The sequence below is a fragment of the Medicago sativa genome, chromosome 3 (assembly GCF_051527215.1).
Source record: "Medicago sativa cultivar Bolivia chromosome 3, Bolivia_mono, whole genome shotgun sequence".
In the NCBI taxonomy this organism is placed as follows: Eukaryota; Viridiplantae; Streptophyta; class Magnoliopsida; order Fabales; family Fabaceae; genus Medicago; species Medicago sativa.
This window is the reverse complement of record NC_140751.1, coordinates 95,107,211-95,124,427: the sequence shown is the minus strand read 5'-3', so window position 1 is coordinate 95,124,427 and position 17,217 is coordinate 95,107,211. Positions and strand designations below refer to the sequence as shown.

Sequence of the window (17,217 nt, the reverse complement as noted above, 5' to 3'; positions counted from 1 at the left end):
CATAGGAAGAAACCGAAGAAATTTGAAGCCACTGCCACTCCGAATGTTTATGTGTTGTTAATTATTTTGTTCAAGTGTGAAGGATACTTCTATTTCTTTACGTTGAATTCTAATTAAAAAATGTATTTTACTTGCTATTCTCTCCTTTTTTGTTTATAAGCGATGTGAAAAATTAAAAATTGTTTTCTCCACTTCTGTAATAAGATAAGATTTAATTGTTTTCTCCACTTCTGTAATAAGATAAGATGTCACTCTTTCAATTTTAGGAGAGTAAAATTTCTAATATCATCGGGCAACATAGTTAACGTGTCAGTCGAATATATTTTAATGCTTTTCTCCTAACAAGTCCTGCTCACTCCTAACTAAACTTCCGAAAATACCCTTGCGTGAGTTAAATCACGCATGTGTTAAACCATCGTAACTTACCTCTCGCTGCGTGACTTAAGTCACGCTGAAAAATCACATCGAACCCAGCATAAGTTAACTCACGCTGATTTTATTTCACCTAGATTTCAATTTTTTTAGCATCATCAAGCTTTTTGATGGACCTTTCAGCCACTATGTTCATGTTTTCAAAATCGATAATTAAGTCATGATGTTGCGAATGTTTATGTTTTGTCAATTAATTTGCTCAAGTGTGAAGGATGCTTATATTTCTTTACGTTGAAGTCTAATTAGAAAATGTATTTTACTTGCTATTCTCTCCTTTTTCGTTTATAAGCCTGTGAATTTGACAGTTTAACGTTTTAGTTGCGACTCAAGTTCAAATACTAATAAGTTTTAGCAATAAACAATTTTTTTTTAAATATAACTCATTCAAACATATAACAAATGATTTCAAAAACACATTTTTTAGAAAATTTGCTCTAAAGGAGAGATGCTCAAAATAAGACAATGTCACCTAATCTGTTGATCAAAATAAGACATGCTCTTTTTGTACAACAAAGCTTTATAATGCTTTGGTAAATCTTTTAGAAAGATGCTAGGAATAAAAAGTTTTCAAGACATGTCTTTCGCAATATTGGAAACTTAAAGTTCAAGCGATTATTCATTTATAATACTTCCTCCGGTCTCAAATGTAAGAAACAAAAAAATAAAATTGGTGGGTCTCAAATATAAGAAAAAGTATAGTAAAATGAACCTATTAAATGCAACAATTCCAAGTTTACCCTCATTAAACCAACTTCATCATTAATGTCTTTACAACTCCAAGATAAGGGTAAAATTGAAAAAATATCACTTTTTATAATGACTTAAATGTGGTCAATCCACTTTCTTAATATGTGTGCATTATTTTTTTGTTTCTTACATTTGAGACCGGATGGAGTATATAGCTAGGAATTGTGCGGTTTGCTTTCTTTTCGCATTTATGAAGTTTTCATTTTCCCTAAACTTGATCATCCGTGTGCAATACTTCTATTCTGCTCTTTCCTTTAATTCCCTAAACTTTTAACTATTTCATGAATCAAGACTTGGTAAAGCTTTGATAAATATTTTGATAAATATTTCTAATGTTTGTGCAATATCCCTTAATTTGCTCATTTTTTTCTTGGCTTAAATGCATTTTTCACCCCCTATGTTTCAAAAAGTTGCGATTTTAGCCCCCTATAAAAAAATGGATATTTTGACCCCCTAACTTTTGACCCTCTTTTGATTAGCTGATTTTATGACAATTTTTCAGTCTCTGATGGTGTAAACTGGCATGGGGATAGAAGTATGCTGATAAGTGGAGTCCAAACTGGCATGGTGTAACTTTTGGCCCCCCTAAAGAAGGATCCACTTATCAGTTTGGACTCCACTTATCATGTCAGTTTGGACACCATGCAAGTTTGGACTCCACTTATCAGCATCCTTCTATCCCCATGTAAGTTTGATATTTGTAAGTAGCATTTGATTTTATTTTTGCTTACAATTATTCTTTTTTGTCAATTCTGTTGTGCTTGCTTTTGATAAAAAGTTTAGCTAAATTATGATGCGCGTTAGAAAGTTCACTACTTTGTGTGAGGAAAACCATTGACTTTAATCTCTTTTCAAAATTACTTTTAGAAGGCTAGAAATCCGAATGTAACGAGACCTTTGTGCAGAATAATGTTTTGTTCTTTTCACAGGTCAGATATATGTTTCTTTTATAGATAAACATGTATTAGTATGTATTAGGCATATTATATTTCTTAGATTTTAATAATTGGGTTATGATTTGCCAGAAGTTGTGGATCAATAGCACACATTGTTCAATATTTTTCTGCGATCCCTGATTTTACAATACTGTGCAAGTTTAACTTTATATCAAATAAGTCACAATATATAGAAATAACCAGTTCTTCGGTTACGACATCACTTTCCCCTTTATATAATATATTAATATCAATTGATTCTTTCTTTGCAGATCCCACAAAACTCAGCTGACCTCATTGAGTATAGAGCACATCCTTTCTGGCTACAAAAATATTGCCTTATAATGGCTACTGTAACTGGAGTAAATTGTAGTGAAATAGTTCCAATGAAAACCAAACTTTCATTAATATTTTGATAAAGATTTATAATATTTGTGCAATATTTGTTCATTTGCTCATTTTTTATTTGGAACAATTTTTTTGCAATGGTTTCGTTTATGGTAGACCTATCTAAGATTTGATATGTTATGGATCATGGTTTTTTATATTTATATACATGTAATATCTAAATTTCGAATCAGTTTACTTTTAAGCGTATTAACAAATATGTGTTTGCCAACGAAATTATCCGGAAAAAAAAGCAATCCACCCCGTGCGAAGCACGGGTTTGTAACTACTTTTTTTAAAAATAGGCAAACATAGTTTGTTACGAGGAGAAATGTTAATAAAAAAAAAGTCACAATTGTGTGTCAAAATTTCAAAGAAGTCATTGTTTGAGCACTATGTTAATCAAGTTAGTCTCTAACGCTAAAATAATATTTTAATACTCACAGTAACTCTTTTTATAAGGACTCAAGTGATAATAAACAAAATTACTTATAAAGATTTATATGATAATAAGTGGATATATTGAATGACTGATATATTAATGGATTATTTTAATATCAATGACTATCATGACTAACGAAGCGTACAATTAAAAATTATTTTAAAATTTCGATACGTTGAGGAACTATTATACATACTCGTTAGAGAGATCAAGATGACTATTACCATGAAAAAAGGAAAGAAAACCCAAATGGAAATAATACTCCCTCCGTTTTAAAATGAGTGTCGCTTTAGCCAAAAAAATTTGTTTCAAAATGAGTGTCGCTTTCAGTTTCCAATGCAATAATAATTTTTTCTTTTCAATTGTACCCTCCAATTAATACTCTGCACACTACTTCCAAAGTATTACTTTTAAAACTAACCTATAGTTAATAAGGATAATTTGGTAAAATAACCATTCTCTTTCTCTTAATCATTGCATTTCTTAATATGTGTGTAAACACCTAAAACGACACTCATTTTGAAACGGAGGGAGTAATAAATAAAAAAAGTAAAAAGATAAGGTGTTCCGAAAACAAGACTACCACAACGTACGTGTGTGTCTTTGTTTATTGGTTACCACAAGAACAGAACAAGTCACAGAAGTCAAGAAGTGTGGTGTGGTAGTTGATGGAAAAGATGGAAGAGATGATGCAGCTGCCTTACAACACCACCGTGAAGCTGATGCTTGGTTCACTCGAACGCAATTTGCTCCCTGATGCCGTCATCAGGAGACTCACACGTTTGCTTTTGTCAACTCGCCTTCGTTCTTCTTACAAGCCTTCTTCTGAACTTCAGCTTTCTGATCTTCTCCAATTTGCTCACTGTACTTTCTCCGATTTTGTTATATATAGAACATGCTCTTGTTTTAATGTATACTGATAAATGTTTGATATGATATGATACTCTTTCAGCTTTACAAGAGATGCCTATTGCTGTCAGTACTGATGTCCCAAAATCTCAACATTACGAATTACCTACCTCTTTCTTTAAGCTGGTTCTTGGAAACAACCTCAAATACAGGTATTTTTAAGCTTTTATTTTTATTTTTATTATGAAACATATCTAAGAACTGATTCATCAAGGGTGTGTGGGATGAATGAATGGTAGGTATGTTTAAGTAGCCTTTGTGTATAGCTTAACTGCATTGGGTAAAGCAAGTATATTACTAAGACCGTGTTTGGATAAACAATTTAATTAATCATTTCTAACATAAGCTCTTATCATACTTGCTTTTGTATAAGTTATTTCTATACAAGGGATAAAATAAAGTTAAATTTTTTTCATATAAGTTATATACTGATTTCATAAGTTATCATGTAGAGCTTATACAATAAGCTGAAAACGGTTTATGGACATGTCATAGGTTATTTTCATAAGTTCTGCCTAATAGTCTCACAGGTGTTTTTGTCCGTGGATAAACTCAAATAAATCAAGTCAAACGGACTATCTTTAACGAATATGGTGGTAGGGTAAAGGCTAAAGTAGATAGAACTTAGAAGTGTAAAGATTCTTTATAAACAAATCCTTAATACGATGTAAAATGATTGTTTCATGGATGCAGTTTGTTGGTAATATAAAAGATTTGCACAAATAAAATAGTAAAATACGTGCACAACCTTATGATTTATGTAATGTTCATATTTGTATGAACTGGTGCAGTTCGTGTTATTTCTCTTCTGCCTCAAAGACATTGGAAGAGGCTGAAGAAGAAATGTTGAAACTGTATTGCGAGAGATCAAACCTGAAAGATGGTCATACAGTTCTTGATGTCGGATGCGGTTGGGGGTCACTGACTTTATACATTGCCAAGAATTACAGTAGTTCCAGGGTTACAGGAATCTGCAATTCCACGACTCAAAAAGCTTTTATTGAGGAGAAATGCCGGTATATTTCTTGATATTGTATAATTTGCTTCAACCATTGTGCATGTCATATAGTTTACAATTATTTAATTGAACAAACAGCTCTTCTTGCATGGCACCAATACTTGTCTTGCAAATCATACATATTATGATAATCAAAATCACTTTTTTTCACTGCCCCCTTGTCAGGGAGCTGCAGCTGCAAAATGTGGATATCATTGTTGCAGACATTAGTACATTTGAAATGGAAGCTTCTTATGACAGAATATTTTCCATAGAAATGTTTGAGGTTAGATTTTGTGGGTAAATAATCTGCTTTGAAGCTTTTTTTTATTAAATTTGATTCAGTTTTAACCATGACACAGCATATGAAGAACTATAAAGATCTTCTCAAGAAGATATCCAACTGGATGAAAGTGGATGGCCTTTTATTCGTTCATCATTTCTGCCACAAAGCATTTGCCTACCACTTTGAGGTAAACTTCATATAATGCCTTAGTTGACTATCTCAGTTTGTTAGCTGTTTTCGCTCTTGATATTAGCCAATACCTAATAAGACTAATTGAGTTCTCAAATATACTAATCATTTACTTACTGTTACTTGCTACTTATACATGTAGGACAAAAATGAAGATGATTGGATTACAAGATACTTCTTTACCGGAGGAACTATGCCTGCAGCAAATCTACTTCTTTATTTCCAAGTAAGCTTGAATTATGTAGATCGTACTAGCTCTTTATTTCCCAATAGTATTGCAGCAGTACCGATAATTTTGTTGTGTAAAGCCTTTATATTTCGTCATGATTCTGCTCACTTGTAATTGAATTCTTTGGTGATGTGTGAAGGATGATGTTACTGTTGTCAACCATTGGCTGGTAAATGGGAAACACTACGCACAAACCAGGTTGGAATATGCTGAATTGTTGGATAAGTCATAAGTCATATTCTATCCATAGTTTACTATTTGGTAACGAAGTAAGTTTGAACTGTATTACTGAATCAAAAGCGAATTTATTTTGCAGTGAAGAGTGGCTCAAAAGAATGGATAAGAACAAGACTTCCATCAAGCCAATTATGGAATCAACATATGGCAAAGATTCAGCTACCAAATGGACTGTCTACTGGAGAACGTTTTTCATAGCTGTAGCAGAACTATTTGGATACAATAATGGTGAAGAATGGATGGTTGCACACTTTCTTTTCAAAAAGAAATAAAGAACCAAAACCATTATTCTCTTGATTTGAGAATTGAGTCAGGATTTAAAGAGAGAAAGGCAAGCTTTGTATTTTTGCCATTCGGAGACACATTCTTGTTTGTCATATTGACCCTTGACGAATTTCTCAGTATACCACCTTCAGAAATAATGAAATTAGGGTTTAAGGGAAAAAGAGGGAAAGAATGGAGAAAGAAAGAATAGAATAGAATAGAATGAAACCTGTGGAAGCAATTGTGGTATGCGTCTCTAAGAAGAGCACAGGGAGAGGTTGATGGTGAAGGCGGCTTAGAACCTCTCTTCTCTCTCATGGACGAGGACGAGGACGAGGACGAAGACGAAGCAACTGCGTCTGATTGTGGAACATACAAAATTCGTACGCAATGTCAACGTCAGAAGCAGAAAAATTTTATCTTCAAAATCATGTGCATTAAAATTTTAAAAACTATTTTTTTAAATAAAACCTAATTAATTCTTTTTTTTTTTTTGAATTTTTTTAACAAATGTTTTTGATGCAAGTTAGAATGACCTTTTAATTATTTAAATAGATCGTCCTTAAAAAAAATAGTATGTTTAAATGGGTCAAACTAATTAATACTTTTATGACACTAGTTAGTAAAAATAAAAATATATATAAAATTTTGAATTGAAAACACTATTTTTACATTTTTTAAAGTTTAACTATAAATTCTAAGATATTTTCTTTGAAAAAAGAAGCACTCAAATATTATTACTATATCTTTTTCTTTAAAATATTATTTATTTTCACTATTCAAAGAAAAAGGGTTATTTTAAGTTATAAATGTTTTTTATTTTACTTATTTTATGTATTTTTACTCCATGGTCTAACCCTCCATCACCACCGTCAAAGCCATCCAACTACTTTGCCACCATCGTTTGCTTCGCCACCTCCTCTTCCTCGTTTGTCGCTCCTCCCACTAAAAGTTGTTGTTCCAACACTCTCAAATGAGGCAGCACCTCCTCCACTTTTCTTTTGAGGATGAAGATTTGATTTTCATTTGATTTTAAGTGTTTTCCCCACTTTAATTTGGTTTTAATATGTTTTTCTTAAATAAATTGTTAATTAATAAAAAAAGTTGGTGAAAAATTAATGGAAAATAATTTAAAAGCCAAGTAAGCGTGCGCCCTCGTCAATTTTATACATTTATTTTCAAATGAGTGCGTCAGATCACGACATTTACACAGTTATATGTCACAATTCACAAACAAATAATATGGTTCGATTTGAATGATTATTCTAAAAAAAACTTATCTGATTCAAATATGTGCGATTTAATTTGAAACAATTTAAGATATCCAAAATGCAATATGTAATTTTTTTATCATTCATATCAAAAAAAAAATATTGATTATGTTCAAAACATATGAATATTGATAATATAAATTGAATTATTGCATTATATAAGATTAAAAATTAGATATCTCTCCTGCTAGCCGTCATCTACAACCCTATTTTATAATTTTTATTCTCCTATGTCGATCAAAGATGGGTGATTTATGGTCACTTTTTGACATAAAACCACCCCTCAATATTATTTTTTCTCCTTCATTTTTATTTAAATAAGTGATTTTCATATATATTTAGCTTTTTCTTTTGTGATTTTGTCATTTTAACGTGACGTTGTTTTGCTTTTCTGTCCTTATTTGTGCGTGATTTTGTTTTCATGTCCTGTTATGGTGTTGTTCGGTTCAAATTGTCATATCAACTTCGATCCAGTGCTCATTCAATTAATGACTCTGGTGTCGTCGACATTACAAATTCGGAGGCATGTGTATTATAGACAAGTGAATATAGTTATATTTGTATGCTTACATACTTTGTTGCTTTATGCTATTAACATAGATGTTATAAATTTGTTGCTTTATGCACTTTCAATTTTATATTACTTTTGATATCACACACCATTTTGGAGTCAACTTTGATTACATGTCAAAGTCATTAATGACTTGGCAGAGCACGTGTTGACGTATCAATAAATTCAATATGTCAATATGTGCTCTGCATCGTCATTGGCGACTTAGATATCTCACCAAAATTGATCCTAAAATAGAATGAAGATCAAAAGTTAGAAAAAATTGAACAGGGGGAGAAAAAAAAAGTTGTATTTTAAAATATGGATAGCAAAACTTAAGAAAAATGAAAATAAGAGTGCCAAAATTACATCCTTATCCTTATTTATTAATTTTATTAGGTCTGCAACAACTTAACCTAATAATTTCCCTCTAAAATGCTGCATTAAGTTAGCAGCAATTTAACCTAACAAATTCTATCTAAAATGCAACGCACCAATTTAACCTAACAAATTCCCTCTAAAATGTAGCAATCGCTAATATTTCTCCTCACTGGTGAGCTTTCACATTCCTATCCTGTTGTGTCATCGTTTGTATATATCTATTGTTTCTGTAGATTTTTTTTTGATAAGTTGTTGTACACTTATTTAATACGTTTACAAACAGAATATCCTAATTTTCATGCAAACTCGGCTACCCTAATTTCCATGCAAACTCGACTGCTATTGCTGAATTTTCTTTTATAATATTTTCAGATTTTATACATTTTATGAAGTGTTTTATTTTGTCTACTATGGATTATCACTTGTTCTTTTTTTTACCGTTACCAATTATATATTGCATTTTAAAACAACAACATAAGTATCCCTTTTTATGAAAAAAATAATCAAAAGCAAAAAAAAAAAAAATCATCAAACTCATAGACAAACACAAATCTTCATCATACAAGCCTAGAAAATCAAATTTCATTGAAAAATCTCATAAAAAATGACAAGATATTGTCATTTTATAACATAAAGATTAGATCGTGAGAAGAAAAAAAAAGATAAAGACGAAAGTGCCAAAAACGTCGTATGTATCCAGTGATAAGACAAACACAAATCTTCATCATACAAAGCCTAGAAAATCAAATTTCATTAAAAAATCTCATAAAAAATGACAAGATATTGTCATTTTATAACATAAAGATTAGACCGTGAGAAGAAAAAAAAAAAAAAAGATAAAGACGAAAGTGCCAAAAACGTCGTATGTATCCGGTGATAAGTACATGTGAAAGTGAAGTAATCTATTTAAAGAGCAGCTTCGGTTTTCTTTGTTTGGATCGATATCAATTTTAACAAAGCGGTGTGAATCTGTCGCATAAGAAAATGGATCAATTCAAAGGACAACCTCGTCTTCCCAAATTCGCTGTTCCAAACCGTTACGACATTCGACTCAAACCAGACCTCGTCGAATGTCGTTTCTCTGGTTCTGTATCCGTTAACCTTAACATCGTCACCACTACCAATTTCATCGTTCTCAATGCTGCTGAACTCACCGTCGCTAACGACGCCGTTTCTTTCACTAATCATGATTCCTCTAAGGTACTTACTTTCAATCGCTACTTGTGTTTTTTGTTTGTTTTGTGTTTTTTGTTTGTTTTGTGTTTTTTGTTTGTTTCGGATTTATAATCGATGAATGTTTCTGTAGGTTTTTAAACCTTCAAAAGTTGAATTATTTGAAGATGATGAGATTTTGGTGTTGGAGTTTTCTGAGAAAATACCTACCGGATTGGGTGTATTGGCTATTCAGTTTGAAGGAATACTGAATGATAGAATGAAAGGTTTTTACAGAAGGTAACTGTTTTTTTGCTTGATTTCAATGTTCGAATTCCAAAGCTAAATAATTTTCTGGATTGCTACGTTTGATTACTTTTTTCTGTTTTTTACCATTGATTTTTAGAGGATTAAGGCTCTCTTTCGATAAAGAGCTTATCTGCAGCTTATAGCATTCGTAAGTGCTTATCATGATAAGCAATTATGTATAAGCTTACATAAGCTATTTATATTGGGAATAAGCAATTATGTATAAGCTTACATAAGCTTAAATAAGTTATTTTTTGTATATGCTATAAGCTATCTTGGAGAACTTACAAATATAACCTGAAAAAGCTTATGACAAATGTCATAAGTTCTCCCAAAGAGTCTCATCAAACTCTGTGGTAAGAGCTTAGCATTGTCTCCTCCGGAGACGAAGTTCACGTTTGTAAAAAGAACTCCCCCTTCTCATTTTCTTTTAAGTGAAAATTACAACTCTTCAAGTTTATTACGTGGGTAAACTTTGTTCAATTTTATTTCCTATTTTGCTTTTACAGGGATTATTTATTAGTCTCTAAAGGGACTAAAATCACTTAAAAGTTTTCAAATTAGGGAGTAAAATTGAAAAGAATTTATGTAGGACCGGAATTTATTTTACAGGAATTTAAAACATATTTTATTTAACCGGTTTCTAAATTGTTTGTTTGAGAGTCCTATTGGTTACTATGTATCATATGGGTATGTATATGCAGCAAATATGAGCATAATGGTGAGAAGAAGAATATGGCAGTTACACAGTTTGAACCAGCTGATGCCAGGCGATGCTTTCCTTGTTGGGATGAGCCTGCTTGCAAGGTTTTTCTATTCCCCTCTTTTCCCTTTTCAACGAACCTTTTGTTTAGCACACACAAGAGTAGACACGAGAAAATATTCAAATAATAAGCTTCCTTTTGGTTCATGGCTTTGGTGGTAAGGCCATAACATTCTAACTAATGATGAATGCCTCGAGGTTGGGCCCATTATTCACCGTGGTTAATATTGCAGGCCACTTTCAAGATCACATTGGATGTCCCTTCGGACCTTGTTGCTCTCTCCAACATGCCAATTGCTGAAGAAAAAATAGATAAAAATATCAAAACAGTTTCATATCAAGAATCACCAATAATGTCTACATATTTGGTTGCTGTCGTTGTTGGTTTGTTTGATTATGTGGAAGATCATACCCCCGATGGTAAAATCATGTTTGCTATGCACATTTTAGGTATTGACATTATTATCAGTACTGACTTATGTTTTTCTTCTTATTTAAATTCAACATCTCTACAGGGGTCAAAGTCCGAGTGTATTGTCAAGTTGGTAAGGCAAACCAGGGGAAATTTGCACTTGATGTTGCTGTCAAAACTTTGGGACTATACAAGGAGTAAGTATGGGTCTATTACAATCCCTTTTTTCTCAGGCAGGAAATTTTTCATAAAAAATTATGGACTTTATTTATTTCCAATCCCATTCCATTAATCCACCTTGTTGCGGCAAAACATATAATAAATTTTAAATTTTTTGGAGTCTCAAGGAGAGAAAAATTGATACAAGACATAGTAACATATCCACAACATGCAGATAAGAGATGCTTAAAGAGTGGTACAAATATTATTACCAACAAAAATACTTCCTCTTTTAATTATTGGCAATCAGAATTAATTTGATCTTACATTGCAATTCACTTTAATGAGGGGAACCTTGGACTTGGACGTCACTCTACCATGTTGGTTTCGAGGGACTGTTTGGTTTTATATCATCTCATTACAAGTTTATGGCACATTAAATCCTTGTTTGGTATGGTTGGTTTCCAAATTACAACCCTCCACCACTAAAGATGAACAGCCCTAATATTAATGGGAAAACCCTTATCAAGTAAACCTTCTTTTTATATTTTATCAAAACTATCTGTGGTTTTTATATATATTCTTTCTACTACCATATCACATTGCCATCCTTCGTATATTAGGTTTGCATTGGCAAGATGAGTGGGTTATATATGTTAATGTTCATTTCATCTTGCATAATCTTTCACTCGTTAGTCAACTAACTGATTATCAACAGTTACTTTGACACTCCCTACACCTTGCCAAAATTGGATATGATTGCAATTCCTGATTTTGCTGCTGGAGCCATGGAGAATTATGGGTTGGTTACATATCGGGAGACTGCTTTACTCTATGATGATCAGCATTCTGCTGCTGCCAACAAACAGAGGGTAGTTTTCTTTTTCATAAAACTGTTTTAGTCTTGGTGGCATTAGTTCCCCAATCTCAATCTCAAAACTAGTATGTTTTATTACTAACCGGAGGAAAGAAAATATTTCTTACATTCTTTGGTTGCTGTTAAGGTTGCTGTTGTTGTAGCCCATGAACTAGCACATCAATGGTTTGGCAATCTTGTTACAATGGAGTGGTGGACACATTTATGGCTGAATGAGGGTTTTGCAACATGGGTAAGTTGTTTGACTCACATATCATATTGCTAACTACAGAGTCTTGTTTATTTTGTGCTGTTTAATTTATTTATTTTGGAATACACATTTTAAGTTTTTTATATTTTATCTATAACTAAGTGGTAGTTTTCTTTCGGCCTTACATCTTCTTTTGGTGTGGTCAGGTGAGTTATTTAGCAGTTGATGGCTTGTTTCCTGAGTGGAAAATATGGGCTCAATTTCTTAATGAATCCACTGAGGGTCTTAAGCTTGATGGGCTTGCAGAATCCCATCCAATCGAGGTAATGTTTAGTTTTAGTTTTTCATGGATTCAGTTTGCCCCTGTAAGGGATTTGGCGCATTTTTTCTGATCTGGAGTTTTATGCAGATTAATTTGTTATGCAATATAATTCTTTATACCAATGGTTATATAATATCAATTGTATACAAATTTTTCATTTTATTGGGTTAGGTTATGTCCCCCCAGTCTTTTGTTTTTCTTTTTTCATACAGGAATTTATAGCTTATATAAGAAAAAAATAAATTAAAGGAGATAAACAAATTGAAAGTTAATAAGTTATCTTATCATTATATCGTCTATTTTAATCTTTGTAAATTATTTTTGCAGGTGGAGATAAATCATGCTCGCGAGATTGATGAGATATTTGACGCAATAAGTTATAGAAAAGGTGCATCTGTTATTAGGATGCTGCAAAGCTATCTTGGTGCTGAAATCTTTCAGGTTGGTACTTGGCCTCTTACCACTTCCATAAAAAACTGTACTTTCAATGCCAAATTTTATGGAATGAGAAGAGAACCCACGGTGAACTGCTCATACAGGGATAATGAATCATGCATAAATAAACTATTATTGGCAGTTTTTAGAGTTTTCTCTCAACTATGATTTTACACTTGCACAGTGTAGTTAACAAGGCACTATTTATTTATTCAATGACTCATAGGCAGATGTACTTTTTAATAGGGCATAAAAAGTTTTAAGATGTACGTTTCAGAATATGTGTATAGTATTAAATTACGTATTAACTAGAATACGGCTGAGTTTTTTTTTATGAGGCAAATATGGCCGAGTTATATATTTCACTTTTTGTGATTAAATTGTACACACTGCTTTTCTGTCTAACCAGAAATCACTAGCTTCATATATAAAAAGGCATGCTTGTTCAAATGCCAAGACTGAGGATCTATGGGCTGCACTTGAAGAAGGATCTGGTGAACCTGTGAATAAGTTAATGACCTCGTGGACAAAGCAGCAAGGATATCCTGTTGTATCTGTTAAAGTCAATAATCAGAAGTTAGAGTTTGATCAGGTACCGTTGCATCCAACCTTTTTATTAGTTCCTTGTTGTGATTATTTTCATAGAGAAAAGCCATTATATGTATTGTAACTTGTGATCCTTGTATGTTTATTGGCAGTCACAATTCTTGTCAAGTGGTGCTCAAGGGGAAGGCCATTGGATTATCCCAATAACATTATGCTTTGGCTCATATGATGTCCGCAAGAATTTCCTCTTGGAAACGAAATCCGAGACACGTGATGTTAAAGAGTTGCTGGGTTCCGAGATTGCTGAAGACAAGAGTGCAAATTCTTGGATTAAGCTTAATGTCGATCAGGCTGGTTTCTACAGGGTGAAATATGATGAGCTGCTTGCAGCTAAACTTAGATCTGCTGTAGAGAAACGATTATTATCTCCATCTGACCGGTTTGGTAAATTAGATAATCTCTTGACAATTTAATTTTTTCTAATGGTAGAAGAGGAAAAGACTGATAACTTGTGAGCTACTACTTTGACAGGAATTTTGGATGATTCGTATGCACTTTGTATGGCTCGCAAAGAATCATTAACCTCCTTGATTAACTTGATGGGAGCTTATAGGGAGGAAGATGATTATACTGTTGTGTCTAACCTGCTTACTGTAATGCTATCATCCCAATATTGCTCATTAGTTACATAGGTTATTTATTGGAGATCTAATTTCAATACTTTTATTTTACAGGTAAGTCATAAAGTTCAACATATTGCAGCTGATGCAGTTCCAGACTTACTAGATTATTTCAAACTATTCTTTTTTAAAGTTTTCCAGTACTCTGCGGAGTAAGTTGGTTTATATTGCAGTTAATAATCTTTTTAGGAATTAGAGTATATCTGCTGTAACATTCCTGTTTATATTGCCTTGCAGGAGGCTTGGTTGGGATCCTAAACCAGGAGAAAGTCATGATGATGCGTTGTTGAGAGGAGAAATTTTGACCTCCCTTGCTGAATTTGGACATGATCTGACACTGGATGAAGCAAGCAAGAGATTCCAGGCATTCTTAGCAGACAGAAATACTCCACTTCTTCCACCTGATATAAGAAGGGTTTGCTGCTGCATCATTTGAAATTTTGAATGCTCAGAATCTTATGAATTTTTATTTTGATGATTATTGTAAATGTTGGCAGGCAGTTTATGTGGCTGTAATGAAACGGGCAACCAAATCTAACCGATCGGGTTATGAATCCCTTCTGAAAGTATACAGAGAAACTGACCTAAGTCAGGAGAAAACACGTATTCTGGGTAATGAATTATCTTCAATGAGACCATGACATGGTATTTCTAAGTCTGCATACTAATACTTTCTATGCGTGTAGGCTCACTGGCTTATTCATCCGATCCAGATCTAATTCTTGAAGTTCTTAACTTTATGTTATCTTCAGAGGTATCTTGTTTTCATATATTATTTGAACACATAATACACAAACATAATGACATACAAAAGTTTGCATATTATTATTATTAGTTTGGTGATTGATATGATGTTATCCGTGGACAAGGTTCGAAGTCAGGATGCTGTTTTTGGACTTGCTGTCAATCGGGAAGGAAGAGATGTGGCTTGGGCATGGCTTAAGGTATATAACACATCACAGTACTACAGTAGTTGCTGAATAGAAATGAAGTGTACTATATTTTTGTTTTAATTTTATCAATATTAGATTCCTTTGAGGTTTAGGAAATTGATCACTGGACAAAGTTTCGTTTTGTTGTTGCTATTTGGAGAAAACTTGATCGTAAAACTGGAGTTTGAATACTTTATTAAATTCTTTTCCAAGACTGCCTCTCATGTGTGATAGTTTATCTCTAAGCCTAGAGAGCATGCTAAGATTTACTCCGGGCTTTGATTTTGAAGACAAAAACTGATGTAGATTTTGATGTTTATTTTCTGTTAACCGTTTTTCATTTCTATCTTCTTACACTTCAATATTATACAGGAAAACTGGGCACAGATCGTAAAAACTTATGGTTCTGGATTTTTAATAACCCGCTTTGTCAGTAGAGTTGTCTCACCGGTTTGTCTCCTGCACCATCTCTATGCGCATTTTCCATTGGTTTTCTTAGCAAGCTTCCCCTCATTCTGGAATATTGGGTTATAGTAACAGAATGCTCAATAATAATTCCATTTTTTTCCTCTGTTTTCTGTTGGTACAGTTTGCTTCCCTTGAGAAGGCGAAGGAAGTAGAGGAGTTCTTTGCCAGCCATCCTATGCCCGCCATTGCTAGAACTTTGAGGCAGAGCCTTGAGCGGGTTAATATAAATGCAAACTGGGTTCAGAGTGTTCAGAATGAAAAGAGTCTTGCTGACGCTGTAAAGGAGTTGGCATACAGAAATTACTAGGCCCTGCTGCCCCCTTACTTGAAGAGTAGTTTCATATAATAATAATGTTTGTGACCTTGTGACTTTTCCCATTCAGTGCCTTTCCGAGGCAGACTGTGTCGTTTGAAAGCCTTGCTATTCTATGATCATGGTTAAATATATATCACATGTTCGAATTTTGCTTGTTATACAAGTGCCTAATTTTATTTAAATTTATTTATTTTTGGTCAAGTAGCATGGTGGCTAGAGCTCACACATTTTTAATGTGAAGAAGTGTCTGGTGGCTAGAGCTCACACATTTTTAATGTGAAGAAGTGGGGTGTCCAGGGTTCGAACCCCGGTCCCTGCATATAATATGCAATATCCCTACCAAGTGAGCTAAGTTCACGGGGATAAGTGCCTAATTTTATAATTCTGAAAGATAATGACACCTCATGTGTGTCCATTCGCTTGCACTCTCACGAGCACCATCTTGAAATGGGCTATAGACAACTCCCATTTTGACACACCAGAACTTGTACTGCATGTTTTGAAGCTCATCATTAACATTCCTTCCTAGAATCTTAAGGTTAGCGAAAATCATGAAGTGACAAAACGATGTGTTTGAAAATGAGAGAATTTTGTTGTTTGTAAACTTTGAATTATAGTACAACTGAATATTAAAACGTTATAGCACTTTTAAGGCAGTTGCAATTAGCCAACTGTTAAATAAACAAATAGAATTTCGTCAAAAAAAAAAAACGAATAGAATTTATTCAGTAGAACATGATATGATATGATAGCCAGTTCTATGGTGGATGGGTCACTTCAGAATAATGCAAACGGTTATCATTTATAACTGTAATACCCATTGAAATGTTATAATGCTTGTATTTCAATATTGCAAATTATTCCATGAAGAAAAGGACATGTCTCATTCTTGTTGCTGTTCAAATTGAAGAGAATGAAAAGGAGATTCACAACACTCACTTTCCCATCTGCAATTATTTTGAGTTTCAATTTGTCTAAGTTTCCGAATTAGAATTGTCCAAATCCATAGCTCACCCACCAGAATTGTCCTTATCATTGAGTGATAAGGTGACATGATGGTTTAGGAGAGGAGCTTAAGTGTTAAATTGTCGAGGTCATAGTTTCAACTCCCTCTGCCAGCAAAATAGCATCATTGTGGCAAAGTATACATTTTACCCCGGCAAGTTTAAATTATTTATTTATAGAAACGAATTAAAGACCAAAATCCATATTATGGTTATCTTTTTTAATTGATGCAACAATAAAGTAGCAGAGTTTAATGACAACTCTTGTCATGACAGTTCACATGTCATTTTCATCCACTTTATTCTATTGCAAAACATGAAAGCATCAGACAGCCAGAGCCAGACACGTAGGACCTTTTTATCTTGTCATGGTTGCGGCAATCAGAATCAAAACAG

At 33.1% G+C, this 17,217-nt stretch overlaps 3 protein-coding genes across 3 annotated transcripts; 2 read left to right on the top strand and 1 right to left on the bottom strand.

Moving 5' to 3' along the window:
* Nucleotides 1–3,548: 3,548 nt before the first annotated feature.
* LOC146942280 (S-adenosyl-L-methionine-dependent methyltransferases superfamily protein) lies at nucleotides 3,549–6,120 on the top strand. The gene is made up of 8 exons (XM_085756220.1): nucleotides 3,549–3,807; nucleotides 3,896–4,004; nucleotides 4,644–4,868; nucleotides 5,036–5,135; nucleotides 5,212–5,322; nucleotides 5,467–5,550; nucleotides 5,693–5,751; nucleotides 5,870–6,120. The coding sequence occupies exons 1-8, from the start codon at nucleotides 3,612–3,614 to the stop codon at nucleotides 6,060–6,062; spliced, it is 1,077 nt and encodes a 358-aa protein (XP_085612346.1). The 5' UTR covers nucleotides 3,549–3,611; the 3' UTR covers nucleotides 6,063–6,120.
* On the bottom strand, nucleotides 6,101–6,465 carry LOC146942279 (protein phosphatase). The gene is made up of 2 exons (XM_085756221.1): nucleotides 6,284–6,465; nucleotides 6,101–6,200 (listed from the first exon to the last, which is right to left on the bottom strand). The coding sequence occupies exons 1-2, from the start codon at nucleotides 6,370–6,372 to the stop codon at nucleotides 6,101–6,103; spliced, it is 189 nt and encodes a 62-aa protein (XP_085612347.1). The 5' UTR covers nucleotides 6,373–6,465.
* A 2,726-nt stretch (nucleotides 6,466–9,191) lies between these two features.
* Nucleotides 9,192–15,980, top strand: APM1 (aminopeptidase M1). The gene is made up of 19 exons (XM_085756215.1): nucleotides 9,192–9,456; nucleotides 9,563–9,708; nucleotides 10,422–10,524; nucleotides 10,714–10,900; nucleotides 10,996–11,089; nucleotides 11,770–11,923; nucleotides 12,056–12,160; nucleotides 12,325–12,441; nucleotides 12,768–12,881; nucleotides 13,285–13,467; nucleotides 13,574–13,865; nucleotides 13,953–14,074; nucleotides 14,156–14,253; nucleotides 14,339–14,516; nucleotides 14,599–14,713; nucleotides 14,788–14,855; nucleotides 14,971–15,045; nucleotides 15,406–15,483; nucleotides 15,623–15,980. Exons 1-19 carry the CDS (start codon nucleotides 9,241–9,243, stop codon nucleotides 15,806–15,808), a joined length of 2,631 nt encoding a protein of 876 aa, XP_085612341.1. The 5' UTR covers nucleotides 9,192–9,240; the 3' UTR covers nucleotides 15,809–15,980.
* Nucleotides 15,981–17,217: the final 1,237 nt, after the last annotated feature.

Coding starts and splice junctions, on each gene's coding strand:
- LOC146942280 (XM_085756220.1), top strand. CDS start 3,612: ATGGAAAAGATGGAAGAGATGATGCAGCTGCCTTACAACACCACCGTG. Junction 5,136..5,211: donor TTTCCATAGAAATGTTTGAG/GTTAGATTTTGT, acceptor ACCATGACACAG/CATATGAAGAACTATAAAGA. Junction 5,551..5,692: donor ATCTACTTCTTTATTTCCAA/GTAAGCTTGAAT, acceptor TGATGTGTGAAG/GATGATGTTACTGTTGTCAA.
- LOC146942279 (XM_085756221.1), bottom strand. CDS start 6,372: ATGAGAGAGAAGAGAGGTTCTAAGCCGCCTTCACCATCAACCTCTCCC. Junction 6,201..6,283: donor TACCACAATTGCTTCCACAG/GTTTCATTCTAT, acceptor TTATTTCTGAAG/GTGGTATACTGAGAAATTCG.
- APM1 (XM_085756215.1), top strand. CDS start 9,241: ATGGATCAATTCAAAGGACAACCTCGTCTTCCCAAATTCGCTGTTCCA. Junction 9,457..9,562: donor CTAATCATGATTCCTCTAAG/GTACTTACTTTC, acceptor ATGTTTCTGTAG/GTTTTTAAACCTTCAAAAGT. Junction 15,484..15,622: donor TCAGTAGAGTTGTCTCACCG/GTTTGTCTCCTG, acceptor CTGTTGGTACAG/TTTGCTTCCCTTGAGAAGGC.